The sequence below is a fragment of the Microcebus murinus genome, chromosome 8 (genome assembly GCF_040939455.1).
Source record: "Microcebus murinus isolate Inina chromosome 8, M.murinus_Inina_mat1.0, whole genome shotgun sequence".
In the NCBI taxonomy this organism is placed as follows: Eukaryota; Metazoa; Chordata; class Mammalia; order Primates; family Cheirogaleidae; genus Microcebus; species Microcebus murinus.
This window is the reverse complement of record NC_134111.1, coordinates 1,060,661-1,088,321: the sequence shown is the minus strand read 5'-3', so window position 1 is coordinate 1,088,321 and position 27,661 is coordinate 1,060,661. Positions and strand designations below refer to the sequence as shown.

The 27,661-nt window shown below is 48.0% G+C and overlaps 2 protein-coding genes and 1 non-coding gene across 3 annotated transcripts; 2 read left to right on the top strand and 1 right to left on the bottom strand.

The window, feature by feature from the left end:
* Nucleotides 1-17,424: 17,424 nt before the first annotated feature.
* On the bottom strand, nucleotides 17,425-21,915 carry IMP4 (IMP U3 small nucleolar ribonucleoprotein 4). The gene is made up of 9 exons (XM_012761040.3): nucleotides 21,838-21,915; nucleotides 20,993-21,101; nucleotides 19,284-19,367; nucleotides 18,524-18,633; nucleotides 18,311-18,443; nucleotides 18,063-18,217; nucleotides 17,890-17,984; nucleotides 17,724-17,797; nucleotides 17,425-17,631 (listed from the first exon to the last, which is right to left on the bottom strand). The coding sequence occupies exons 1-9, from the start codon at nucleotides 21,898-21,900 to the stop codon at nucleotides 17,519-17,521; spliced, it is 936 nt and encodes a 311-aa protein (XP_012616494.1). The 5' UTR covers nucleotides 21,901-21,915; the 3' UTR covers nucleotides 17,425-17,518.
* Nucleotides 21,916-21,979: 64 nt separating this feature from the next.
* On the top strand, nucleotides 21,980-26,013 carry VMA22 (vacuolar ATPase assembly factor VMA22). The gene is made up of 5 exons (XM_012761042.3): nucleotides 21,980-22,163; nucleotides 22,236-22,339; nucleotides 22,423-22,505; nucleotides 23,150-23,275; nucleotides 25,080-26,013. The coding sequence occupies exons 1-5, from the start codon at nucleotides 22,053-22,055 to the stop codon at nucleotides 25,187-25,189; spliced, it is 534 nt and encodes a 177-aa protein (XP_012616496.1). The 5' UTR covers nucleotides 21,980-22,052; the 3' UTR covers nucleotides 25,190-26,013.
* A 1,145-nt stretch (nucleotides 26,014-27,158) lies between these two features.
* Nucleotides 27,159-27,230, top strand: TRNAE-UUC (transfer RNA glutamic acid (anticodon UUC)). Its single transcript has one exon. It is a non-coding gene; the product is annotated as a tRNA-Glu (tRNA).
* The last annotated feature ends 431 nt before the right edge of the window (nucleotides 27,231-27,661 follow it).

The following is a 27,661-nucleotide window of genomic DNA, read 5'->3' as shown; positions in this document are numbered from 1 at the left end:
GCCCCGCTCCCGGCCCCTTCCTTTCTGTGATCACAGCGATGACAGCCAGGTCGCCCTGGAGGTCCAGCGTGGGTGTGCCGCCAGCCTCGCCCGCTCCACCCGGCGGCGGGCTTGTTCCAGGACTCAAGGGTGTGCACTGCCCGTCCCAGCCCGGCGTGGACTTCGCCCTCTGGGGCCTGGGGGCAGAGGGTGAAGATCGAGATGGCGCGAGAGCGCGACAGAGAGGTGCTGGGAGAGAAAAACCGAGAGACCCCAGAACGGGAAGACGCCCCGGGTCACAAGACGGTTCGTAGGGCGCACAGGAGGGAGGACGGACGTCGGGACAGTCCAAGGCGAAGAGCCAAGCGCGCGGTGCAGCGGTCCACACTGCCTACTCACGCAGAACTCGCTGGCGAGGATCGCGCCCTCCCGGCCGACCCGCGCCTCTAGCTGCTCCAGGAAGCTCCGCGCCCGTCCACGCTGCGGCTCATGGCGCCGCAAGCCTGCGAGGTGCCGTCCAGCCTCAGCGCTCAGCATCCCCAGCCAGTGTAGACACTGCGGAGGCAGCGGCCCGCGAGGAGACTCCGCCCACGTCGTAGCCAGCCAGTGGAAGCACGCAGCGGCCGTCCCTAAGCCAATGGCATTACGCCCGTCCTGGGTGCTCCGGACGCTGGGGCTGTCGGAGCGCGCGGTCCTGGGGGCTGGGCATAAGTCAGTCTCCGCTGGCTCTTCCGTGTTTCTTTTTTTTCTTTGGCTGCCGCGCCTGCGGGTTGAGTCCGCACAGTCCTGCGGACACTTCCTCCCTTTTGGACCCACCCCTAATTTGGGATCCGCGCCCTGGGTTAGTCTCCAGGTGCCGCCAGGCTGCGTCGGGGTCCGACCGCGGGACAAGTTGGGGGATTGGTGTGTGTTGGGGAGAACGGTCAGTGGGGACGGTCGCCGAGATCGGCCTGCTCCTCCTGCCCAGGGGCCCCGGGTAGGGGCATCCCGCGCTATGCGCTCCAGCCGGGTCCATGGGAATTGGGGGAGAGCTAGCCGCGGGGAAAATTTACGCCTGGTCGCCCGTGACATGGGAAAGACCGCATGGGAGCGGAACTTCTGGATCTGTTGTTTCCGGAGGTTCTTTTTCCGTGGCGCTGAGGGCGCCAGGATCAATGGTAATTTGAGGAGCTCCACAAGAATAAACCTGTTGGGAGACAGAACTGAGGCGCTGGAAGGGGGGTCTAGGGGGAAAGTGTTCTCAACGCTGTTAAAGAGCTTCTCTCTTTTTTTTTTTCCGTCTCCACACCATCATCAGAAAATCTGCAGGTCAGAGAAGAGCTGCTGTCCTAGCCCCCAAGGTCACGGAGGGCAGGCTGGAGCCAGTGGACTGGCACCTAGGGTCCCATCAAGTACAGGTCTGCATAGATGGGTTAGTGCCCCTCACCGAGGCCATGGAAGAATTTCGACGGGCGACGCCAGAGGCAGCGTCAGTGAACAGTTCCAGGAGGCTGAAGTGTTGAAAGGTAACACTGGGGACTGGGTGTGTGCTTTATCACTAATATCAGGTTGACAATTTAACTCATTAGGGGTCATCAGAGTGTTTCAGTCAGGGATGGGCTAGATAGGAAGTGGATTTGGCATTGCTGTCTCTGGCCTCTGTCCCACCTACTTAACTGGGAGAGGTGGCAGCATGAACACAGCCATAAACAGGTAACATATAAACAAATGTGTGTAGCTGTATTCCAATAAAACTATTTATGGACACTGAAATTAGAATCTCATTTAATTTTCATGTACCACAAAATATTCTTTTTGAGGCCTGCAGGATATAATTTGACCCTGGCTTACATGGTTGACAGCTCAGTGGGTCAGTGTGGATAAACGATGTGGGTGTTTCCTTCATAGTGGAGCTCTTGTTGGGGGAGTCACTATAGAATCAGGGCTTATCATTTACCAGTTTCATCTTTGAGGGTTCTTGGGAGGGAAAGTCAGTAGTGACCACTGAGGATGGATGGTGACAGTTAAGTCACTGGTGGTCAGCCAGAGTCCCCTAGATGTTCATGGGGCAAGGGTGTCAGTGAAAGTAACTGAGGAGCCATTGGGATCTGTAGTGTTAATAGGTGAAGGGTCAGAAGAGTCAGGGAAGTCACTAAGGAAGTACACTGCTCCTAGTCAGTGCACGACGTTGAGTGTCAGTGGACTCATTGAGGTTTTGTGAATGGACATGGGTTCTTGGAGACTCAGAAGAGCAGAATACAGAAGTGTCAGTGAGCTGTGAGAAAATACGGAGGCCAAGTCCTTGAGTACTGGTGGTTGCTAATGGCAGTCATTGTAGGCTAGTGGGTACTGGAGCACGAAGGGATCATGGACGGTCTCTGCAGACTGTGGTGGTAGTGCAAGTCACCTGAGGTTGATGGCCACTGGAGACTGGGTGGTACCTGGAAGCAGTGGCAACACTGAGGGTTCAGTCACTGGGTCATTCATGGTGGTAGGCAGGGAGGCTGACCAGTGACCGGGGTCTTTGCCTGGCTAGCTAGGCATCTGCTGTCCAACTAGGGGCTGAGGGTCCACCTGTTTGAGCGGGGGTGTGGTGGGATGCTTGTCCAGCAAGAGACACTGCTGACGGCCTTTCTTATAGGCCAAGGCCTATCTTACTGGTGGAGGGTAAGTCTGTCTGCCCAGATGCAGGTCTTGCTGGCTGGCTGGAGTGTCTCTTCACTGGGGTAAGGTCTTTGTCCATTTGTGGGAGTGGGTCTGTCCTTGAGGGGTTCTGACTTCTGCTTGGCTGGGATCTACCTTCCAATTGGCGGTGGGTATTCACATGTCTTTATGGTCACAGGTCTATCTGGATGTGTGGCTGGGATCTGCCCATCTGTCCAATGATTTGTCCATTTTCATGGCTATCTGTCTAGGTAGGAGTTATTTCCTTGAGATTCTGTCCATCTTTCTCGAAGTCTGTCTGGGCATGGGCCTGTGTGTCTGTTTGGTTGTCTGACCAACTGTCCAGATGCTACCTGATGGCCTGTGAACATTAAGTGGCTGAGGTTGTGGCTGGCATGTGCCAGTCATGTCTCCAGCTGGGTTGGGTGTCTCTCTCTGGCCTCATGTCCACTCTCACTCCATGCCCCCTCACTGTTTAACCCACCTGCCCTCCTGACACCTGACTATCCCTCCATGTCTCTCCAAACACCCAAACTCTCCTGGCTTGCTCTCTGCAAAGCTCAGGCTGGGTATGGGGGATGGAAAGACTCCCCGAAACCTCCAGCATCCCTGGCTAGCCCCACCTCTCCCCTCTCCCAGACGATCACAAGAGGAGTTCTTGCAATGGGACTCACCACTGCTGGTGGCTCTCTCGTTCACTCTGTCAGTGCCAGTCACATGCAGTGCGAGCAGCTGGCACTACTGGCAGAGATCCTGTGCATACTGAAGCCCATGTGTCACATGCCAATCTGCCACCAGAGTGGTGGCTGCACAGGCTACTGGACAGAGCCAAGAGGACTGGGTGCAGGTGAGTGCTTATGGAATGCTGTGAGCTCAGCCTGTGCTGATGGCACAAAGGGGAAAAGAGAAAGGACAGTGGAGAAACCTGGCAGATACCACCTTATCCAGGAAGCTTATGGGGAGACGACTGACATCCCTCAAGTACAGCTCTTCTATGGCCTCATTTTTTACTAGGCGAAAAAAGGGCAGAAGAAATTTGAAATGATTTTCCCACTGCTTCACTGTTAAAAAGATTTAGGCTGGGTGAGTTGTCCTGTTGGCCCATCCACAAGTCTGGCATTTGGCAGACAGGAAAAAGGTGCTCTCCAGTGCCTGGAGCCTCTGGGACAGCTTTGGTTCAGTCTCCTCTAAACTCTCCTACCTCCCACAACCTGCTGCTTTTTTTGCAGGCTGGGTTTCTGCCCTTGGGAGCTGCTCTGCAATTCTGCTTCAAAAAGGAAGGGGGGAAACCTTGGGAACAGAGGAGAAAGCCCTCTTCCCCATCTTTAAAAAAATGACAACACCCTTAAACTGCTCATAACTACCCTTTCTCCCAGGGAGGCCTCACCTCTTAAGGGCAGAGCCTGGGCATCTGCATTACCAGAGCAGACCCTACATGCTAGCATGTACCCTTGGAGGAAATAAACTCAGGCAGACAAGTGTTTTGACAGTGTTGTGGGCAGCACCCAGAGGTATGGTGACTGACAGACCTGGTCAGGACCCCTGCATCCTCGTGCCGTCTCTATACCTCATTTTAGCCTGGCCTCATTCTAGCCCAGCCTTAGGGCACTTCCTCTGCACGTGATGTTTTATTTAGAAAAGACCAATAGCTGCATTATTTTCAGCTGATGCTAGCTCCAGCACAGCTGACCACCCTCTGTGGTCCCTGAGTGCAGAGCCCATGGTAAGTGGTCAGAGGTCATGACTAAGTGTGATCTCTAGGACAACCAACGGAGGCATGGATCTGACTGTCCCTAAAGTGTAACACCAGAGAGAAATAAGGGCACGTCCATGTCTGGGTGGGCATAAACATCTCTGGAAGGATTCCTGTAGCAAGGGGCTCCCTCACTGCCATGGCTGACTGGGGTGTTCTGCAGTCCTAGCCAACGCAATGTGGCAAGAAATAGAAAGGAGGGTCTGCCAGAAACACTAATTGGCATATGGCATAAATAGATAGAAAGTTCTAGAGACTCTTATGAGAAACCATAAGAACTTACAAGAAAGTATAATAGAGTAGCTAGTTAAAATATACTACATACTTACAAACACATCATTTTTCTACACACAAGTAGTAATGAATTTGAAACCATAATGCAAAAAAGATTTCATATTAATTTCTTGGGAAATTAATTCACTGTTAGTGAATTAATGGAGCTAGGCAATGGTACTGCCTACTAACATCACAAAATGACACCCAGACATTGTGAGCCTCCTGATGAAAGAACAAAACACCCCTATTAAGGATCCCTGCTAAAAAAATTTGAGCCTGTATCTGACTGGGCCTCTAGATCTCAATATTAATTCAGAGGAAACCCAATGGCACATGAAAATATTAAATGACACCACAAGTGATAAGAGCAACACCATCTATCCATACTGTGGAAACTCTATTAAGATGAACAAACCAGTTTTCTGATTGAATAAATTACAAAAAAAAGAAAAAAAGAAGACAATCTTACAGATTAAAACAAGACTTAGGACTTATACACAAATGGTCACCGCAGCATTATCCATAAAAGCCCAGATGTGGGAAAGAACTTGAATTTCATCCACTGATGGATAAATAGGTAAAATGTGGCACATATATACAATGGGATATTATTTAGCAATAAAAGCAAGTGAAGTAGAAACAAGCTATAACACAGACAAACTCAGAAAATATTATGCTCAGAGAAAGAAGCCAGGGAGAAAAGGAGACATTATATGACTCCATGTGCATGAAATGTCCAGAATCAGCCAGTCTGTAGACACCATAAGTAGATGAGCAGTTGTCAGGAGCTGGGGGCCTGGTTGGAGGGAACTGGGGAGTGACAACTAATGGGTATGGGATTTCTTTCAGGGGGGACAAAAATATTCTAAAATTAGATTGTTGCAATGGTTGCACAATCCTGTGAATATGGTTAAAACAAAACATTTAACTGTACACTTGAAGTAGGTGAATTCTGTGGTATGTGAATAGCTCAATAAAGTTGTTAAAAAAAAAAAGGAGGGAACCAAGATGGTGGACAAGAAAAACCACCAACCAGAGTGTCTCTGCAAAAAAGACAGATTTTAGAAGAAAGTGGAAAAAAAAATAAACAAGCAGACATAGATCAGATGAGGGTCAGAAGGAAGGGTGCCTGAACCTACAGGAGATTCCATGGGAAGATGTTGCGGAGGAGAACTGGAAGGAGAAAGGCCCCTGAGAGGCTTGGAGACCAGCGACAAGGGTAGGTGCAGTTAACTTTCCCCTCCTTTGCATCTCGGACTCCTGGTGGGCTCCTGGGTGGTTGGAGAGACCTGCTAATACCAGCCCAGAGACGGCTGCTGCCACTGAGCGTTCAGCCTCTTGTGGACAGGATACCAGACTCCCAGCTCCCTTGGAGCACCTCCCCACACACAGACCTGAGCAGATCAGCAAGTGCCATACTACTTCATTCTCTCCTTCCCCTTCCCTACCCATGGGTGTCCAGAGAGACAATTTAGCCATCACACAGAGTCATCTCCAAGGAACGGGACCTTTACTTTTGGGGCCCTACAGCAGACTGAGGGGTACTCAGACTGTGAGCTCCCTACCTGCCAGCCCTCCCAGGTGCTGCCAGCCTGGTGACTCCGGGAGAATGGGGCAAATGCCGAGGTGGAGAGACATCGATCCAGCTTGGGCACCCCGTGGGTGACTTGAGACCAGCACTCCTCTCCCTGGAAGGGTCAGGGATCGATCTCCAGGGCCCAAGGGACAGGCCTGCAGACCAGATCCCCTAAACACAGTTGTCGATTGCACTGCACCGGGCACAGAAGGAGTATTTGTGAATGAGCCTACTAAGGTGTGTGTGCCTTCAGGGGCAGATCAGCGTGCTAGAGGGGCAACCCTCATCCCATGGGAGGGCCATGTGTCTAGCCCAGGCTGTGATCCTGGGCAGGGAACCTCCTGGTCCTCATCACAGCCAGGGGAGATCTGCTGGTGTGAGGTCCTGCCTGATGGCAGAAGCCCAGGAGAAACCACGGAATAGGGGAGGGTGGAAAGGAGTGAGGTCTGTCGGTCTTGGACAGCCCCACCCCCACATACATACTTTTGGGCTGAGTGGGACCATTCTAGCCATTCCCTGACAGCTTTGCCCAGAAGCAGAGAACAGACCTTTGCTTTCTGCTAACAGTATTTGTGGTGCTTGAAGGCAGGCTTACCCAACCCAGTTCCACCCAGACTCACTCCCAGACCTGCCCCCACTGAGGTGGAGAATAAGGACACACCTGGAAGTCCCAGGGCCCCACCCACCACCTGAGGCATAACGGTGCGTCTCCAGAGGAACACGAGCTAATTATGGAACCCAAAAACAATACTGCAGCCTGCTGCTTCCAGCTAGCCCCACCTACTGACAGGGAGGTCATTCTGTACACCCTTTTATTGCATCTACTGACTCATACAGAGTGTGGTCGAATCTCACCCACAAACACCACCTACTGGCTTAGAGACTAAACAGAGATGTCATTATTCAAACGAAAACCTAAAGGTAAGAAGCAACAGCTGATTCAGATGGGAAAGAATCAGCAAAAGAACTCTGGAAGTATGAAAAATCAAATAGAAAGAACACCCCCAAAGAGGAACACCAGCTCTCTAGAAATAGACATTAACCAAAGTCAGAACACTAAAATGACAGAATAATTTTGAACATGGATTGTAAGAAATCTCAATGACTTGCAAGAAAAAATGGATGACCAACACAAAGAAACGACAAAAAAAAAAAAACACCCCAAGACCTAGAAGAAAAATTCACTAAAGAAATTAAAATATTAAAGAAAAATCAAACTGAAATCCTAGAAATTAAGAATCTGTTCAGGGAACTACAAAACACAGTAGAAAGCCTCAAGAACAGGGTAGATCAAACAGAAGAAACAATCTCAGAGATTTAAGATAATACCTTGCAATTAAATAAGTCAGTCACAGATGGAGCAGAGAAATAAGATTCTCTAAATTAAATGACAAAGGAGACAAAAGTTACCAAAATCTGTGGGACACAGCTAAAGCAGTCCTGAGAGGAAAGTTTATTTCCATAAATGCCTATATTCAAAAGTCAGAAATCACAAATAGACAACCTAATGAGTCAAGTCAAAGAGCTGGAAAAAGAAGAACAGATCGACCCCAAACCCAGCAGAAGAAGTGAAATCATTAAGATCAAATCAGAACTAAACGAAATTGACAACAGGGAAACTATATGGAAGATTAATAAAATAAAAAGTTGGTTCTTTGAAAAAATGAACAAAATCGACATACCTTTGGCTAGACTAATGAAAAGCAGAAAAGAAAAATCTCCAATGAGCTCCAACAGGAACAATAAATGAGAAATTACAACTGATGCCATGGAGATACAAGATATAATTTATGAATACTACAAAAACCTTTATGGAAACAAACTAGAAAATGTGGAATAAATGGACAAACTTCTAGAAACACACAGCCTCCCTAGGCTCAACCAGGAAGAAATAGAATTCCTGAACAGACCAACATCAAGTACTGAAATTGAAACAGCACTAAAAAACCTTCCTAAAAAAAAAGTCCCAGACCAGATGGTTTCACACCCGAATTTTACCACACCCATAAAGAAGATCTGGTGCGTGTCCTGCAGAAAGTATTCCACAACATCAAGAAGCATCCTTCTTGAATCCTCCCCAACATATTTTATGAAGCCAACATAACCCTGATACCAAAACCAGAAAAGGATACAACAGAAAAAGAAAACTACAGACCAATATCCCTCATGAATATAGATGCAAAAATTCCCATCAAAATCCTAGCTAACCGAATCCAGGTGCTTATCAAGAAAATAATCCATCACGACCAAGTGGGGTTCATTCCAGAGATGCAGGGATGGTTCAACATAGGCAAGTCTATTAATGTAATTCACCACATAAACAGAAGCAAAAACAAAGACCATATGATCCTCTCAATTGATGCAGGAAAAGCATCTGAAAAAATTCAACACTCTTTTATGATAAGACCGCTTAACAAAATAGCCATAGACGAGGCTTACCTAAAAATGACACAAGCCATATATGACAAACCCACAGCCAACATCATACTCAATGGGAAAAAACTGAAAGCATGCCCACTTAGAACTGGAACAAGACAAGGTTGCTCACTATCTCCACTTTTATTCAACATAGTGCTGGAAGTCCTTGCTATAGCAATCAGACAAGAGAGTGGAATTGAAGGGTGTCCAAATGGGGGAAAGAGAGATCAAACTCTCACTGTTTGCTGATGATATGATATTATATCTAGAAAACCTCAAGGATTCAACCAAGAGACTCCTGGAATTGATAAATGAATTTAGTAAAGTCTCAGGATACAAAATCAATACACACAAATCAGAGGCATTTATATATGTCAATGACAGTCAAAGTGAGAACCAACTCAAAGACTCAATTCCCTTCAAAATAGCAACAAAGAAAATAAAGTACCTAGGAATATATTTAACTAAGGAGGTAAAAGACCTATACAGGGAGAACTATGAGACACTGATGAAGGAAACAGCTGAGGACGTAAACAGGTGGAAAACCATACCATCCTTGTGTGTCAGCAGAATCAACACTGTTAAAATGTCTATACTACCCAAAGTGATCTATAGATTCAATGCAATTCCCATTAAAATACTAACATCACTTTTTACAGACATAGAAAAAATAATTTTATGCTTCATATGGAACCAAAGAAGACCTCATATAGCAAAAGCAATCCTAGGCAATAAAAACAAAATGGAAGGTATCAATTTACCAGACTTCAAACTATACTACAAGGCTATAGTAATTAAAACAGCTTGTTACTGGCACAAGAACAGGGACATGGACCAGCAGAACAGAATGGAGAATCTAGATATAAAATCATCCTTATATAGCCATCTAATCTTTGACAAAGCAGACAAAAACATACACTGTGGAAAAGAATACTTATTCAATAAATGGTGCTGGGAAAACTGGATTCCCACTTGTAGAAGGCTGAAGCAGGATCCACACCTTTCACCTCTCACAAAAATCAACTCACGCTGGGTAACAGACTTAAACCTAAGGTGTGAAACTATTAGAATTCTAGAGGAAAACGTTGGAAATACTCTTCTAGACATTGGCCTAGCAAAGAATTTATGAAGAAGACCCCAAAGGCAATCACAACAGCAACAAAAATAAACAAATGGGACCTGATAAAATTAAAACGCTTCTGCACAGCCAAAGAAACTGTCAAGAGAGCAAACAGACAACCTACAGAATGGCAGAAAATTTTCGCATGCTACATATCTGATAAAGGGCTGATAACTAGAATCTACTTAGAACTCACGAAAATCAGCAAGAAAAAAAATCAAACAATCCTATCAAAAAGTGGACAAAGGACATGAACAGAAGCTTTTCAAAAGACAGAATAATGGCCAAGAAACATATTTAAAAATGCCCAACATCTCTAATCATCAGGGAAATGAAATCAAAACCACAATGAGATATCACTTATCTCCAGTGAGAATGGCCTTTATCAAAAAGTCCCCAAACAATAAATAATGGCATGGATGTGGAGAGAAAGGATCACTCACACACTGCTGGTGGGACTACAAACTAGTATAACCTCAGTAGAAAGTAATATGGAGATACCTTAAAGAGCCACAAGTACAACTACCATTTGACCCAGCAATCCTATTACGCAGCATCTACTCAAAAGAACAAAAGACATTCTATAAAAAAGACATCTACACTATAATTTTTATAGCAGCACAATTCATAACTGCAAAATGTGGAAACCATCCAAGTGCCCATCAATACATGAATGGATTAATAAATTGTGGTATATGTATGCCATGGAGTACTATTCAGCTCTAAGAAAAATGGTGATATAACCATTGTATTTTCCTAGATAGAGCTGGAACCCATTCTACTAAGTATCCCAAGAATGGAAAAATAAGCACCACACGTACTCCCCAGCAAATTGGTTTCACTGATCAACACCTAAGTGTACATACAGGAATAACATTTATCAGGCATCAGCCAAATGGAAGGGGGGAGGAGGGAATGGATATATACATAATGAGTGCGATGCGCACCATCTGGGGGATGGACACGCTTGAAGCTCTGACTCCGGGAGGGACAAGGCAATATACGTAATCTAAACATTTGTACCCCCATAATATGCTGAAATAATAATAATAATAAAAACTAAAGAGGCTTCTCAACCATTTGCAATGCATGGACCTAATGTGGACCCCAGTTTGAACAAATACACCATAATTAAGGAAACAGAACTGGCTGTGTGATGATACAAAGGAGTATTTGTTGATCATTATGGGTGTAATAATGGTACTGTTATTTTTGTGGCACCTTTATCTTTTAAAGATATACATAGGAACATTTATGGGCGAAATAAGGTTGTGTCTGGGATCTGCTTCCAAGCAAACTGGAAGAGTGGGTGTACAAGAAGATGGGGCTACAGAGGAGACAGACCAGCCAGCACTGAGGCTGGCTCGGGTACTCACTGTACCATCTTCTCTGCTCTGGTATGCTTGAAATTCTCCACATTTAAAAGATTTAAAACAGTCAGTCAATATAGAGATGAACAATAGAGAAAGGGAGCAGACAGGTCACAGAAACACACACACACACACAAAAAAAATGGCCAATAAGTGTTTGAAAAGAGGCACAACTTCTGTCATAACGAAAGAAATGCAAATTTAATTGGAAAAACATTTGTACCCAGAGCGTGGCAAAGGTTAAAACATGTGGACTTGGGAAGCAGGAACTCACATTATCCTGATGATGGCTGTAGAAACAGACATGACCTCTATTATCATTTTAAAGACATAATTCCACTTACAGGGATTTATTCATCAGAGGCACTTGCATAAGTATGCACAGAGGTATGCTCATGTTCTTGAAGCAATGTTAGTGGGAGTGAAAACAGGAAACCACCCACTATACAGCCACAAGGAGGGAGGCAGATCCATCTGCATTAGACAGCCTTGAGGGCCTGAGACAGCTTAAAGTTACCATTAGAGGGAAGGATCAAAGGTCAAAATGGTGTGCAGAACATGAGCCCTTTCGGATTAAAAAGAAATAAGAAAACTGCCAGTCAACAAATATACGTATACCATAAAAAGAAAATGGTCATATTTTTTAAAAAAGTTAATAGTGATGATGTCTGGAGAGTGGGCTTGGATTATTTGGGGTCGAGGAAGATGGTTTATTTCTCACTGTGCACACCTCAGTAGATTTTTAACGTGAGCACATCTTACTTTTATACTTTAAAGAATAGAGAGTGGCCCAGCGTGGTGGCTCACGCCTGTAATCCTAGCACTCTGAGAGGCCAAGGCGGGCAGATTGCTGGAGGTCAGGAGTTCGAAAACAGCCTGAGCAAGAGCAAGACCCCTTCTCTACTATAAATAAAAATAAATTAATTGGCCAACTAATATATACAGAAAAAATTAGCCGGGCATGATGGCGCATGCCTGTAGTCCCAGCTACTTGGGAGGCTGAGGCAGGAGGATTGCCTGAGCCCAGAGGTTTGAGGTTGCTGTGAGTTAGGCTGACGCCACGGCACTCACTCTAGCCTGGGCAACAAAGCGAGACTCTGTCTCAAAAAAAAGAAAGAAAGAAAGAATAGAGAAAAATATCCAAGTATCCCCCTGCACACAAAGAAAATAATGGCAGAGAACTCAGAAGGCAGCTCTCTGTGGCTAGTAAGGAAATGAGATGTTTACCTACAGTCCCATGATTATACAGAAACTACTTCCTCCCTAGATGCCCAGTGCACCAGCAAGGTGCACCCTTCTGACACAGTGTGGTTCACACACACAGGGCCCTCCCTGCCCCTTGGCCACACTGGGAGTATCTCACACATGGTGCCTCACATCTGTTTCTTTTCATTTAATACCTACAGAATGGGAGAAAATATTTACAAACCACGTATTTGATAAAGGTTTACTATCTGTCTTAGAGTTCAGGCTACTATGACAAAATACCATAGACTGAATAATTTAGAAACAATAGAAGATTACTGCTGACAGTTCTGGAGGCTGGAAGTCCAAGATCAAGGTGCAGCAGATTCAGTGTCTGCTGAGGGCCCACTTCCTGGTCCATAAATGGCACCTTCTGTGTCCTCACACAGTGGAAAGACAAAAGAGCTCCCTCAGGCCTCTTTTATAAGGGCACTAATTATATTTAAGAGGGAAGAGCCCTCATGACCTATTCACCTCCCCCCTAGGCTCCCCCTCCTACTATCACCTTGGGGGTTAGGTTTCAACATGAATTTTGGGGGGGAAACATTTGGATCATAGCAGTATCCAAAATATATCATTTTATATGTCATTTTAAAGACATAATTCCAAAGACAATTTAAATACATAATTACAAAAGAGCCAATAACTTGATTTTAAAAAATGGGCAAAGTAACTGAATTGATATTTTTCCAAAGGGACAGCTATATGCAACTAAGCCAACAGGTATATGAAAAAGTGCTCAACACTACTAGTCATCAGTGAAATGCAAATCAAAACTGCAACGAGCTACCTACCACCTCACACCTGTTAGGATATCTCTTATTAAAAAACAAAAGATAAAAAATGTTAACAAGGATGTGGAGAAAAGAGAACTTGACAGTTTGGGTATTTGGCTGCTCCAAATCTCATGTTGAAATGTGACCCCCAGTGTTGGAAGTGGTACCTGGCGGGAGGTGTTTGGGTCATTGGGGGGGGGGGATCCTTCATGAATGGCTTGGTGCCCTCCTTTGAAAAGAGCCTGGCACCTCCTCCTCTGGTGTCCTTCCTCCTGCCATGTAACACTGCTCCCCTTCACCTTTGCCCGTGAGTGACAGCTCCCTGAGGTCCTCACCAGAAGCAAATGCTGGTACCAAGCTTCTTGTACAGCCTGCAGAACCATGAGCCAAATAAACCTCTTTTCTTTATAAATTACCCAGCCTCAGGAATTCCTTTATAGCAACACAAACGGACTAAGACAGAACGCTTGTAAACTGTTAGTAGGAATGGAAATTAGTGCAGTTTTTAGGGAAAACAGTATGGTAGTTCCTCAAAAACTTAGAACTACCATATGGTGTGGCAATCCCACTTCTGGTTATATAGCAAAAGGAAATGAAATCAGTATCTTGAAGAGATAGCTGTACTCCCATGTTCACACTGCAGCATCATTCCCAATAGCCATCATATGAAAACAAACTTAAGTGTCCACTGCTAGAAAAATGGATAAAAAAATGTGGCATATACATTCTTAAGACAGAGCCAGGCATGGTGGCTCAGGCTTGTAATCCCAGCAACTTGTGAGGCTGAGGCAGAAGGATTGCTTGAGACCTGGAGTTTGAGGCCTCTCTTTGAGACTGCCTCTTAAGAAAAAAAAACAGAGCAGCACAAATTAAAACTTACCAATTGTCTATTTAACAATTGTGGACTGCGGTCAACTTTGGTTAACGCAAACCATAGAAAACAAAAACACAGAAGGGGACACTATTGTATTTTGAAATAAGTTCAGTTTATATCAAAATTGCAAAAATAGGGCACAGAGCTCCCATAAATTCTTCACTTGGCTTCCCCACTTGCTGGTCTTCCTGTATACCAAGAATAGGGCAAAGGCTGGGCATGAGGGCACTCTCCTACTTCAATCTCCTCCCTTATCCTTTGCACATCTAAATTACACAAGTACTCCCTGTTTTCTTAACAGCAAAACCAAACAAAAGATGCACAAACATACCTCCAGCACTTCCTTGCCAGCAGACTTGTGGTCCCTATACGCTATGTGCTGGCCATGGATTCTCCCAACTAGCTTTGACGGCTCTTACCTCTGCCTCATTTTACAAATTCCCCTACACAGACATCCAAGCTAAGGTATTCCCAAGCCACCTCCAAGAAGCCTGGTGACCACTTATGACCTTAGGACGGTAACTCAAGAAAAAGAACCACCTTTTAACCACTTCGGTACAAGCGTCAATTATAGTCGACAGCCACAGATGAACGTGCACAGCCCAGATGAACACGCACAGTGACTTTAGCCGACAGCCATATGAAGGCGCACAGCCAAGCATTGACTTTGGCTGACAGCCGTGATATGACTTTTCATTTATCAAAATAAAATTGTGAACATTTAAAAATAACGTAATGAAAACATATATGTAAATGTTACCTATTCTGATTTACATTACAAGTAACGCTGCCTGTAAAGTAAAACAAGCTTTCAGTGCTTTAAAGCTTTTCTCATCACCAAGAGCAAAACGGATTTGTCCTCAATGCACAGCACAAACTATCCTGTGGACTATGAGTGCCGGCTATGGGCAAGGTTTCACGGCCAGTGAGCACTGTACCGAAGTGGTTAAATGCTAAAAAAGTCCCACCAAACCACCTTCCACCAAGGGAACCCAATGGCTCAACAAACCCCATCCTTGGAGTTTCTAGCCATTTGTAAAGACAAAGCCTCCTCCCCTCCCCCACCACCAGGAAACCTGCATGTCTTAGGTTATCTGAGGAATCTGAGAATTTACACTAAAAGGCCACAGCAAAAGGTTCCATCTATGGCCTCTATTCGCATCTTGCTCATTTTCTGTCTGTACTTGGCTAAGAGATGGCCCCCTGGTGCCAAACTTGCTCTGAACCCCCTGCACTCAAGCTACTAAAAAGCAAGCCCCATGGAGCACTGGCCCTGAATGTGGGAAGGCACAGGGCTGGCAGGGGCCCATCCTCACCAAGGCTGGCCATCTACAGGAGGTGCAGTATGGGGAAGGACCAGAAGCCCATGGCCACTGAAGGTGAGTCACAGGAACAGGCAGCAGGCAGAATGGTGCCCCCTCTCAAAAGATATGTCATCCACACTAACTCTTGGGGTCTGTGAATGTGACACTTGAAAAAAGAGTCTTTGCAGATAAAATTAAGTTCAGAATCTTGAAGAGATGATCCCAGATTATTCCATGGGCCCTAAGTCCAACGACAAGAGTCCTAATAAGAGATACACAGAGCATTTCTGATGGCTGGCAGAGGAAGCAGATGAAGGCAAAGGCAGAGATGGAAGTGACACAACACAGGCCAAGGGATGCCCAGGAGGGTAGCTGCCCCCAGAAGCCAGGCAGGTGGGCCCCCAGAACCCTGGAGGGAGCTAGCACCTTCATCTGGGATTCTGGCCTCCAGCACAGGGAGAGAATAAATTTCTCTTGTTTAGGCCACTCTGGGTGGGCTAGGCATGGTGCCTCATGCCTATAATCCCAGCACTCTGGGAGGCCCTAAGGCGGGAGGATTGCTCAAGGTCAGGAGTTAGAGACCAGCCAGAGCAAGAGCAAGATCAGGCGTGGTGCCTCATGCCTATAATCCCAGCACTCTGAGAGGCCGAGGCCGGCGGATTGCTTGAGGTCAGCAGTTCGAAACCAGCCTAAGTGAGACTCCATCTCTACTAAAAATAGAAAGAAATTAATTGACCAACTAAAAATATATATACAAAAAATTAGCCGGGCATGGTGGCGCATGCCTGTAGTCCCAGCTACTTGGGAGGCTGAGGCGGGAGGATTGCTTGAGCCCAGGAGATTAAGGTTGTTGTGAGCTAGGCTGATGCCACAGTACTCACTCTAGCCTGGGCAACAAAGTGAGACTCTGTCTCAAAAAAAAAAAAAAAAAAAAAAAAAAAAGACACTATCTCTACTAAAAATAGAAAGAAATTAATTGGCCAACTAAAAGTATATAGAAAAATCCCAGCTACTCGGGAGGCTGAGGCAAAAGGATTGCTTGAGCCCAGGGGTTTGAGGTTGCTGTGAGCTAGGCTGACATCATGGCACTCTAGTCAAGGCGACAGAGTGAGACTCTGTCTCAAATTAAAAAAAAAAAAGCCACTCTGTAGTACTTTGCTATGGCAGCCACAGGAAACGGACATAGGACATTACACTACTCTGCTTTTGTATGTGTCTTGAAATTTCTATAATTTACAACAAAACCTAATGGCACATTCTTCATGGGTGGAGCGAGGAGGCAGGCAGGAGGGAGACCCTGGGAGGCCCCACAGAAGAAACTGGATTCACGGAAATGGGGCCAGAAGCCTCAGAGGCCCTCAAGGCCCCATCCCAGCCACACTTGAGCACAGGGGCCTAGAGAGTCCCTGCCTGTCCACCCCAACCTGTCCCCTGCCCCAGAAACCCTCTCCCACTGGGCAGCTCCTGTTTTGTAGCCTGTAGAAGCACTGTCCAACTTAGGGCCTCTGCACGTGTCACCAGGCAGCTCCCTGCTCCTCACACCACTCAGCTCTCCACCATCCCTACCCAACTTGTTACATATGCCTCTCCCTACCTAGGGTGGCAAAGTCATTCCTTACAGGCATCACTGCCCTCCCTGTAAACTCCAGTGAACTTTGCAGGGTCCTGAGACCCACTCTGTGTCAAACCAGGGCCTCTGGGCACAGAAGGAAGCTTCCCTGGGCCATAATGGCCCTCCTGTGTGACCATAGACACCCCGCCTTGAGAGAGCAAAGGTAGGCACAGCAGGTGGCCTCAGCATCACTGGATCCCCAGTGAATGGAAGAAAGGTGCACCCACTTGTTCAGGGCAGGGGGTCCTGCTGACCACCAGGTGGGGCCCATCCCACTCACTCAGACACGACCTGGCCCCAACACCTAAGGGGCACCAGCATCACGTATCCAGGGCTGAGTGTAGCATGTTCTAGACAGGAACACATCAACTCCCACACTGACATGGTATGACTTCCTCCTACCAGCCATCAGGTTCCCCACCCAAGAGGACCCTGAGGACTCTGTCCTTTAGGCTGGGCCTGACCACTCAGAGGCAGGTAGGGTGTGACAGAGGGTTTATTCAGAGCCCCCCCGCCCCTTGGTCCCACACTCAGGCTTGGTGGGTGTGTCTGTGAACTCCCCGTCTGTGTCCTCACTCGGCACTAAGGAAGACCCTCTTGCGTGCGGTGTTGGTATAGGGGTGCCAGCGCCACTCCACGTCCGCTGTGGCCTCCTGCTCCAGCGTTCCTAGCCGGATCATGTACACTGGGGCAGGATGGGGCATTAGACCCTGCAGAGCCCCCTGCATAGCCCGCCTGCTTCCCCTCCCAGAACAAGGGACAAAGCCCCAAACTCACGCTTCAGCTCAAAGCGGGGCCCAACCTCGGTCAGCTCCACGTTGCGGCGGTCTATCTTCTTGTAGACATGGTGCCTGGTGGGTGAGTGGGGGCAACCGTGGGTAAACAGCACACAGCAAAGGGCATGAGGTCAGGACAGACCCTAGGGCATGGACCACAGACCCACCGGAATGAAATGTAGTCATCCTGGTTTGCAAAAGTGATGACACGGTGGCTGTCATCTTTGGGCACAGGGAACAGGTAACGGAGGATGTCAGAAACCTAGGGCACAAGGGGAAGGAGTGGCAATGCCTGGCCTGGTCCCTCGCCCCAGCCCTGGCCCCGGGATCCCAAACTCACCCGCTTGCCCAGGCGGGAGGAGAAGCCATGTGTGATGAGGTGGGGCTTAGCCTCCGATATGGTGCCAAGGTTCGGGATGTCGTGTCGCATGACCACGTTGCACAGTGTGAAGTAGGCAGTAGGGCCAAACGGCAAGTGGCTGACAATGAGCCCCACTAGCAGGGCCAAGTGGGCTGTCAGAGGCCCCACCTGCCCTCAGACTGCTCTGAGTTGGCCCCTCCCCTCCCCTCCTCACCCTCCAGCTTTACCAGGTGTGCCTCGATGTTCATGGATGACCAGCAGGTCAGTGACCCCATTGGCTTTGCAGGCTCGCACCAGTGCCCCCACCTCGTGCCGGCCTCGGTTCATGCGCTGGGCGCCTGGGAAGACCAGCTTCAGCTCCTATGTGCAGGCCACAGTGGCTGGTCAGGACTAAGCCACTTGTGCTGGTCCTCCTGCACTTGCTCCCCACCCACCAGTACCTTTGCAAACATCTTGAGGCGGGAACTGGGGTCTCGAGACGTAGTGATCATGACCTTGGGATCTTCGACCCCTGCCCATCGATACTCGTCATCCACATGGCTGGTCACACCTGGAAAAGCATGAGGGGCAAGAATGCAACAGTTTATTGGGAGTGAGATGCTAACTTCGGGGGGCCCTAGGCCATCTAGATGGTGCTGTCTGACGAAGCCTTCGACTATGGGAATGCTCCACACCCACACTGGGTAAGCCACGCTGGCTACCAAGCACAAGTGTGACTGAGGAACACAGTCTTTCATTTTACTTCACTTTAGATCACTTAAGCTGCACTTAGTCACAAGGGGCTAGTGGCTAATGTGTTAAACGGCACAAGCCCAGATTCTGCTAAGGCCAATGGTGACAGACCCATTTTCTTCTCAACAAATACTTACACTGTTTGGGATTCCTTTCCTATTGCTGAATAATGAAGGAATGAAACATGGGTGACAATGTGCTGGGTGCTGGGACACCTGCCCTGGCAGACATTCCAGTGGGGGGATAAATGACAATAAAAGCAAAGAGTAAGTGGGTGCCGTATAAATGAGGCAATGTGCACTGAAGGAGAGCCCCTGTGGTGCTGTCTGTGCTGATACAAGGGTACCTGGGGACAGTTCCAGAAGCAGTTGCTGTGGACTCTTTCCTAAGGTTGGAAAGTGCCTGGCTATCTGAGAAAGGACACATAGCCAGTGGACTCCATGTCAGGAGGCTGCACCATACAGTTACCTTCGCCCCCGGCGTCATCGAACTCCACGGATCCCTGTAAAGCCAAAGCCTCCCGGCGTAACTCAGTGGGAATCAGGCGGTTTTCTGTAGGGGGAGACAGAAGGGCTGAGTGAGCCAAAAACATGGAGCCCTCAACTTATACAATACTCTGTGCCTCACAAGCCTATATGAACTTGATGGAAAAATACCTCACTCCTTGCTGAGCAGGTGATACAGGATTACCTAGAGGGAGAAAAGGGACAAAACAACTTCTTTTTGTCTAAACACCAACCTATAAGCAGGCTGAGGACTTCATTTTCTATGGTTTTTGAGTCTCATAACATGAGGGCTTTCTAAAATATTTTAAAAATAAATATTATATGCATTGTTTTTATGGTCAGGCAAAAATTTTAAAATTAATTTAATTAGCTGTTGTCCCAGCTCCTAGGGAGGCTGAGGCAAGAGGATCACTTGAGCCCAGGAATTTGATGTTACACTGAGTTATGATGCCTTTGCACTCTAGCCAGGGCAACAGAGCAAGACCTTGTCTAAAAAAAAAATTAATTTTTAAAAGAAATACAGACTGCTCTTTATGTATGAAGGTGGACTGGAGACATTGAGACCCTCAAGACAACAGAGCTGCTAATCATGATGCACAGAATGCTTTGAGGTGCATGGCCTGTGGGCACGCCCACTTTGGAGTACAGAACTCACTATGAGCACACCTTTGGACCCATCCATCATTGACAGCAGCAGCGCTATTACTCTTAACTACCTCAAACTGAAAATAAGCTCATTGCCACCCACAGGAAAATGGATGGAGACCCTGCATAATATGCACCTGAAGGGGTTTCCCACCACACCCGATGGTCTTAGAAACAATTCTGAGTGAAAAAGTAAAGTTGCAGAAGAATGCACACAATCTAATGCTACTTTTAAAACTGAAACTTGACCAATAAAATTTAGGGATACACACAGGTATGATATTATAAGCACAAAGAACACAAAGAACAGAAAGATTTATATTTAAACAATATTCAATAGTTATCTACATTAGGGAAAATATTCCTGAATTTCAATTTATCTATCATTTTCTACTTTGTATCACTGGTGTTTAACACTATGCTTCTTACCGTAAACATACATACACATAGCACACACATTTCACAGGCCTAAAACCTAGGAACATCAAAGGGAATCTGAGGTCCTGAGGGTGATCCGCCATGAGACTGGAAACATAAAGCTCCAGCAACACAACAACCGACAACCTAGGGATAAACACAGCACTTCCAACCAGGCATGGGAGACACAGACTTCATTAATCTGGCAATGGAAATGTAGGGAAAGAATTACAAAATTTGATTCCCACCTCATAACACAAATGAAATTAAGTTCGACAAAGAACAACAGATTAAAAATTCAAGGAAATCATAATAGTGCTGAAAGACAAAAAGACATTCTTGGGTGATCCTGGAAGAAGGTAGGACCTTCTACATATCTGTAATAGAGAATATCTATAGGGTGTACAATTCGGGAACAACTAGACACACTGTGAGCAGCAAGCAAGGTGTAGTGTAAATGACAACTGGTACCATCACACGGAAGGACATTTTTTTAACGCCAACGAGAGAACCCCACAGGTAAGGAATCGGCCAGTAAATACTCGAAAAGATGCCCAGCTACACCGACACTCTTGCCGAGGAAACGCGTTTTCCACACCGCCGGCTCACCTTCGAGCGCGCGCCGGACCTTCTCTTTCCTCTCCTGGGCGGACCGCTGCGCCTCCTCGCGGGCCTTGCGGTACAGGTACTCGCGGCGCAGGCGGGCCTCGCGGCGCAGCTGTGGAGAAAGCCGGCCCGGTCACCACGCGTCCCCGACCCCAGGGCCGAATCCCCCAGCGCTCCGCGAGTCTCCCCGCGAGTCCCCAACCCCCGAGACTGGAGCTCCAACGCCTCTCCTACCATCCTGGGCGCCGCTCCCACGTACGTGTGGCAGAATCTGTTGGCGCCGCCGACGCGACACGGCCCTCGCTTCCGCCCTCAACCAAGAAGGTAGCTAGAAACTTCACTAGAGCCTGCCGCTGTCTAGAATGCCCTATATTAAGATGGCGAAGGGAGTCGCCAAGACGATTGGCCAGTCCGGCAGCGCGTGCTCGTTGGGGCAACCAACAGACTGGAGTCAGGACGCTGTCACGTGGCTTATGACGACCATCAATAAAGATGTCCGCTGCGGGCTTCACCACATTCCATCCCTACGCAGGATACCCAATTTTTTTTATGATGAACCTCTAAAACAATCGTATTGAGCGGCTCCAAACAGTCCGTCAACTGTAAAAACGGCACAGTGACTGATCTGGAGGTTTCCTGCCGTCGCATTCCGGAATTAAGTTTAAAGTCTCCCCTCCCTTAATGAAAATGGTTGCCATATTGCTTCGCCTTTTTCCGTTGCCACATTGGTAGCCCGACTTAGAATTCGGTCGCTTCCGGAAGCGACTCGGAACACCCGTAGACCCAGCCAGCAGTCCCTCTGGCCGATCCACCAGGGACGCTAATCGCACAAACCCGCTAATAGATACCTGGGTGCTGCCTCCCAGAGGGCGCTTGCAGGAAAAGGGGTTACTTAAAAGCCCTGATAGCATTGGCGTCCGAGCCCCACGGCTGGGAACGCTCCCTTGGGGGCGGGTCTCACGCTCCGATTGGCTGTCATGCCGGCGCAGCGGGCGGTGATTGGGCAACCTGGACGGAGGTGACTCCAGACCGGTCAGCCCACGGGAGACTCAAATGTGTGTCCATGGCTGTGCCGGACCTGCGAGCGGAGCTGGACTCCCTGCTTCTGCACCTGTTCCAGGACCTGGAAGAGCTGGAGTCGAAGCGGGCCGTGTTGAACGCCCGGGTGGAGGAGGTAGGCGCTTGGGGCGGGCAGGGGGGCACACAGACGTAAAGTGAGTCTCACCGTTCTCCGCTTTCTCCACAGGGGTGGCTATCGCTCGCCAAGGCTCGCTACGCCATGGGCGCCAAGTCGGTAGGGCCCCTGCAGTATGCCTCCCGCATGGAGCCCAAGGTCTGCGTCCACGTCAGGTGAGGCACCCTCGAAGCTGGAGCAGGTGGGCGGGATCCGGGCTCGGGCCGCCAGAGGTCCATCCTCCCTTCTCGTCCTGTAGTGAGGCCCAGGATGGACTCCAGAAATTCAGGGTGGTGAGAGCTGGCGCCCAGACCCCAGAGGAGGTGGGGCCCCGCGAGGCAGGTGAGTCACCCCTTTCTCCTGTCAGGACCCCTTTCCAGAAAATGCACAGAACTCTTGAGGAGATGGTTTTATTTAGGCTTTTGTGATAGAGCACCTCGAGCTAAAGAACAGAACTTCTTATAGGGTGGTTTTGCCTTAGACTTTTATAGGGAGGATTAGAGAAGTTAGAGGTGGGTTGCTTGGCAGTTGGGATAGTTTTGCAATCACGGAAGTCTCAGCTGAACAAAAAATAAAATGTTCATCTTTGCATCTAGCTAGTTTTATAGGGACAAACTTCTAATCCCAGTTAATTATTCCCGAGACAACAGGGAGTTGGAGATTCTGTGCCTGGCCTTTCAGCATGTTCAGGCAAAATGGTTAATTAAGGTCAGTGTGTGGCCTTGTCACAAGCAAACAGGGTCATCTCTGGGTCTTATAGCAGTTCATGAGCAAGAGTAGACAAGAGAGTCACATCTGAATCAGAAGGGGAAGGGTGGTGCTTGGTGATAAACTGCTTCCCAGGATACAAAAGTCTGGGGTATTTCCCAGCCATCAGTGTTTTTCAGACTCATGAGCTCAGATCAGGCTCAACATTGTTGCCAAGACCATAAAGATCAGGTAGTTAGATCCCAGCTTCCTTCAGCATCCCCCCCCCACTCCCCCAGGTTTGCGGAGGCGCAAGGGCCCCACTAGGCCACCAGAGCCCTCCGAAGCCCCCCAGGACCCCCTGAACTGGTTCGGAATCCTGGTTCCTCACAGTCTACGGCAGGCCCAAGCCAGCTTCTGGGATGGTGAGTGTACCCTGCCAGATGGCCATGTGACCCTGGGCTAAATTCAGACCCTCAGTCAACAAGGGAGCATTTGAGCACTAATGCCATGGCTGGAGTTAATCTGCAAAGGGCTTTGCAGGTTTTCTCCAGTACATACTTTTGTTGCACACCTGCTGTTTTTTCCAAAAGCATTAGCTGGCTGTTGGCAGCCTTCTAGGCTTATGCTAGTTGCTGGGGATTCAACAGGGAACAAAAGGAACAAACACTGTTCATGGAATGCTTATTTTGTGGAGGGGAGAAAGGCAATGTGCAAATGAATAAGTAGGCCCTTAATCTAATATCAGGCTGTGAAAATTGTTATGAAGCAATAACAGGATGGAGTGGGACAAGAGTGGGCTGAGGGAGCTATTTTATGGAGGGTGGCCAGGGAAGATCTCTCTGAGGAGATGAAGGAAAAGCCTTTGGTCACCTGAGGTAACAGTGTTCTAGGCAGAGGGACTAGCCAGGGCAAAAGCCCTGAAGTGAGATCTGTCTGGTTGTTGCAGGAAGAAGGGCATAGAAGGGGCCAGTGGGCTGGAGTGGAGTCAGTACAGTGGGAGTGCTGGGAGCTGAGGGCAGGGGGTGCAGGCCCAGGTGATATGGAACCTGAGGAGGACTTTGGGAGTCACTGGGCAGAGGAGGGTGCAATTGTATGCAGAAAGTCACAAGAGTTCTTTGAGTGCTGTGTGGGGACAGACTGGAGAGCAGAGGAAGGAGGCAGGTGCCAGGGAGCAGCCAGGCATGAGCTGCAGGTGGAGGCAGTGGAGGTGGGAGTAAACAGTGGGAACCTGTGCATATTTTGAGGTAGAAGACCCAGACTTTGTTGACAGATTGGATGTGGGAATAGAGAAGGAGAGGAGTCAGTGAGAGCCTACATCTCCACCCAGAACCCCTGAAAGGATGGAGCTGCCCTCAGCTGCTGTGAGGGGAAGTCTGTGCTGTGTGGTGTCCCCTGACACCCAGCTGGAGAGTCCAACTGGGCAGTTGGGCATGTATATCTGGAGTTTGGGAGAAGCCTGGGCTGGAGAGAGATTTGTGAGTCCACTGTATAACACTGGCGTTTAAATTCCCAGGTTGTTGACAAGGTCAAAGCTAAGATGGGATGAAGTCAGCAGAGGTCCCAGAAGTGTGGATGGGAGGTGAGGGAGAGGAAGAGGAGAAACTAGTCAAGGAGATTGAGGAGCAGCACCCATAGGGCAGGTTGTCTGGAAGCCAAGAGGAGAGAGTGTTTCCTGGACGGAATGATCATTTGTGGGGTCAGCAGAGCTGCCAGACAGGAGGCTGACAACTGAGGACTGCCTGGCGGACCAGGCGGTATGGTGGGCCCCGAGGATTGGACAGTAGCTGTTCCAGCAGAGGCATCAGATGAAAGCCACCGAGAGGTGGATCCAGAGTGTGGACCACTCTCAGGCTGAGAAAGAAGGTGGAGGGAGAATGGCTGTGAGAGCATTGAGGAACTGTGACAATGGAGGGAGGGAGGAAGGAAATGAGTGCTTGAGACAATGTTAGGATCTATGAATTTTTAGTTCCTGGTAGGTTATGTAAGGGAGTCAAGGAAGTCTTCTGAGGAGGTGACATTTTAGAAAAGACCTGAGGAAGGTGTAAGGGTGTGGGTCCAGTGAGGTTCTGGAGCAGTGAGTGCAAGGCCATACCTGGAATGTTTTAGTTAGGAATAATGTGGAGGCCAGAGAGGCCTGGAGCCTTTCCAATCCCTGGGAGTGTCCAGAGCCTTCTGGGTCATGTGTCACACCATGATAACATGGTAACATTCTCTCCTTTCCTCTAGGCCTGCAGCTGGCTGCAGACATAGCCAGCCTTCAGAACCGCATTGACTGGGGTCGAAGCCAGCTCCAGGGACTCCAGGAGAAACTCAAGTTGGAGCCCGGGGCTGCCTGACCTGCATCCACAGAGGAAAGGCATTGAACACAGCTATCCTTTGATGTGGCTGCCTTATCACAGGCCTTCATAAGTACTTATCACAAGTACCCCTACCCCCACCCCACCTCAGCTATAGCCCCCTCCATGTCCCTGGTCTGCATGTTTCCAGCTTTGTTAGGTGTGAAGTTTGAAAAGGTGAACTGAGCAATGTGGAAAGCCACTACTTTGAAACCATCCCTAGGTCTGTGTTCTTATAGGACACATTCCCATGGGGGCAGCTGCATATGGATCAGTCAGGTGTGGTTTCATTACAGGGTGATGAAACACTGGACAAACAGTGGTGGGAAGGACAGACAGTAGTGCTTCAGGTTCACTAGATCCTCAGAACTGAACTTGCTGGACGAGAAAACCATTCATGGCTGTCAGACCAGGACAATATGATTTGAGTCAATAAAAATGCAAACACCTGAGTGGATGGGCAGCCCTTGGCAGGGTCTGAGCCAGAAGGTAAAAAGGATTTGGCTTATATTTTTAAGGGAACTCTTGGAAGAGACCTTCCAGGTTTTAAAAATCCTGACTTTTACCGTGAGTGAGGCCAAGCCTCTCTTCATTTGTTGAAGGGCCAGTTTTGTTTCCTGTTATAAGAATTAGCTTCATTTTTCTACTGGGTTGTTGATCTTTAGCAGTTTCTAGGAGCTCTTTATGTTTGGGGGAATTAATCCTACAAAGGACTGTATACTATGTGTGTCTAATATGAGATGTAAATATTTGTTCCTAGTTTGTTTCTTAACTTTGCTTATGGCTTTTTTTTTATTATAAAATAAAACATTACATCAAACTGCACAGAACAATTGAATACCTTAGTGAATAAGGTGAAACTATAGTACCTGCCACCCAGCAGCTCTTGTGTTTCTTAATTTTTAAAGTAGAGTTGAATTTATCCATCAGATGTTATGATTTCTGGATTTGGGGTGGTCATTGGTGAGGGGATAAGGTGATTCTCTAGCATTTTCAACTTATGTGGTTTCAGTTGGGATATTGAATGAGTCCTACATGGACTTTTTCTACCTTACGGCCACAAACTGTGTTAATTACTCCCCCTACTCTGGGTTTCAGATGCCACCTTTTTTTTGTTTGAGACAGAGTCTCCCTAGAGTGCCAGGGTGTCATCATAGCTCACTGCAACCTCCAACTCCGGAGCTCCAGAGATCCTCCCGAATGAGTTGGAGGATTACAGGGAAGAGCACTGGCACAGTGCCACTCACAGTGCAAACCCGCTCTAAGACGGGGACTTCCATTCTGATGGGATGGCTTTGCTGTCAGTTTGGACATTGGTGCACTGTGTTAACATACATTTTAATCCCCTAGGGCAGATAACACGGTTGGGTTGCAGGGGAATCGTTTTCTTCAGCCACATTGAGCTTGAGTTGCTAATGAAAAGCCTAATGGGAGAACTCAAATGGACCCCCCCAAACCCTTGAATGGAGGGAAAAAGAGTACCCCTACCCCCATACACGAAAGAACAGAGGTTTGAGTTTCACAATAAAATCCTGTTACTGCAAAGTGCCAATGAGTCAAATTTTGAAGCTGAAGTAAGGGAAAAAGAACATTCAATTTCTGCTTTGACCCTAACTTCTTCCCGGAGGAAGAAAGTCACGTGGCGGGTCGCAGCTGTGTCCCTTACGTTGATTCCCAGGGCTGGCTGATGTCCAAGATCAGGCCGGCAAAGCCTGCCTCCCTTCGCTGCACTGCATGGGTTTCAGGGTGGCGGGGTTGTAGAGGGGGTGAGGCCGCGCCCCTCGGCGAAGGCAGGTTCAGGCAGCACAGCTGCTTCGCGGCTTGGGCTCTGAGAGCATCTGAAACTTGCACAGCTACAGGCAGAGCTTTTCCACGGAAACTGGAGTGAACTTTGAAGAGTGCTGGCAGGGAGGGGTTGGCCAGGAGACGTAAGTGACATATATAGATATGGGGAAAACTTCTCAGCAGTTCCCATATGGTCTAGCGGTAAGGATTCCTGGTTTTCACCCAGGCGGCCCGGGTTCGACTCCCGGTATGGGAATGAAAGATGTATTCCGTTTTCTTTCAGCTCGGAAATTACCACAATTTTGGCTTCTGGTGACCAGAACACCTCAGTACTTTTTCTCTGTTTAAACTAAGAGAGACGGAGGCCCTGGAAGTGCTGGCCCCCATCGTTCTGTATTTTGAGCACAGTGACAACTTTCATCCCAGAGTTAGCTAGTTGTTTTGTCTACGAATAACTTACTAATTGTATTAGATACCATATACGTTATAGGTATGAACATTATAAATCATGAAATGTTAAGTAATACCTAAAATGTTCAAAATTTCTGTGAGACGGCTCTGTGGAGGGCGGGTCCCCCGCTGGGCCGTCCCCCACGCAAAGGCCCCATCCCTCGCCCTGCCCCCCACTCACGGCTGGAGGGGAAAGGGAGGGGCAGGGCAGAGGGAGGGGGAGGAGGAAGATAGGGA

What these genes read in the sequence shown, in the direction of transcription:
- IMP4 (XM_012761040.3), bottom strand. Translation starts at nt 21,900, where the DNA reads ATGCTATCAGGGCTTTTAAGTAACCCCTTTTCCTGCAAGCGCCCTCTG. An exon ending in TGAACATCGAGGCACACCTG is followed by an intron (nt 18,218 to 18,310) that starts GTAAAGCTGGAG and finishes TGGCCCTGCTAG; the next exon opens with TGGGGCTCATTGTCAGCCAC. An exon ending in GCCCCGCTTTGAGCTGAAGC is followed by an intron (nt 17,632 to 17,723) that starts GTGAGTTTGGGG and finishes ATCCTGCCCCAG; the next exon opens with TGTACATGATCCGGCTAGGA.
- VMA22 (XM_012761042.3), top strand. Translation starts at nt 22,053, where the DNA reads ATGGCTGTGCCGGACCTGCGAGCGGAGCTGGACTCCCTGCTTCTGCAC. An exon ending in TGAACGCCCGGGTGGAGGAG is followed by an intron (nt 22,164 to 22,235) that starts GTAGGCGCTTGG and finishes CTTTCTCCACAG; the next exon opens with GGGTGGCTATCGCTCGCCAA. An exon ending in GGTGGGGCCCCGCGAGGCAG is followed by an intron (nt 22,506 to 23,149) that starts GTGAGTCACCCC and finishes CCACTCCCCCAG; the next exon opens with GTTTGCGGAGGCGCAAGGGC.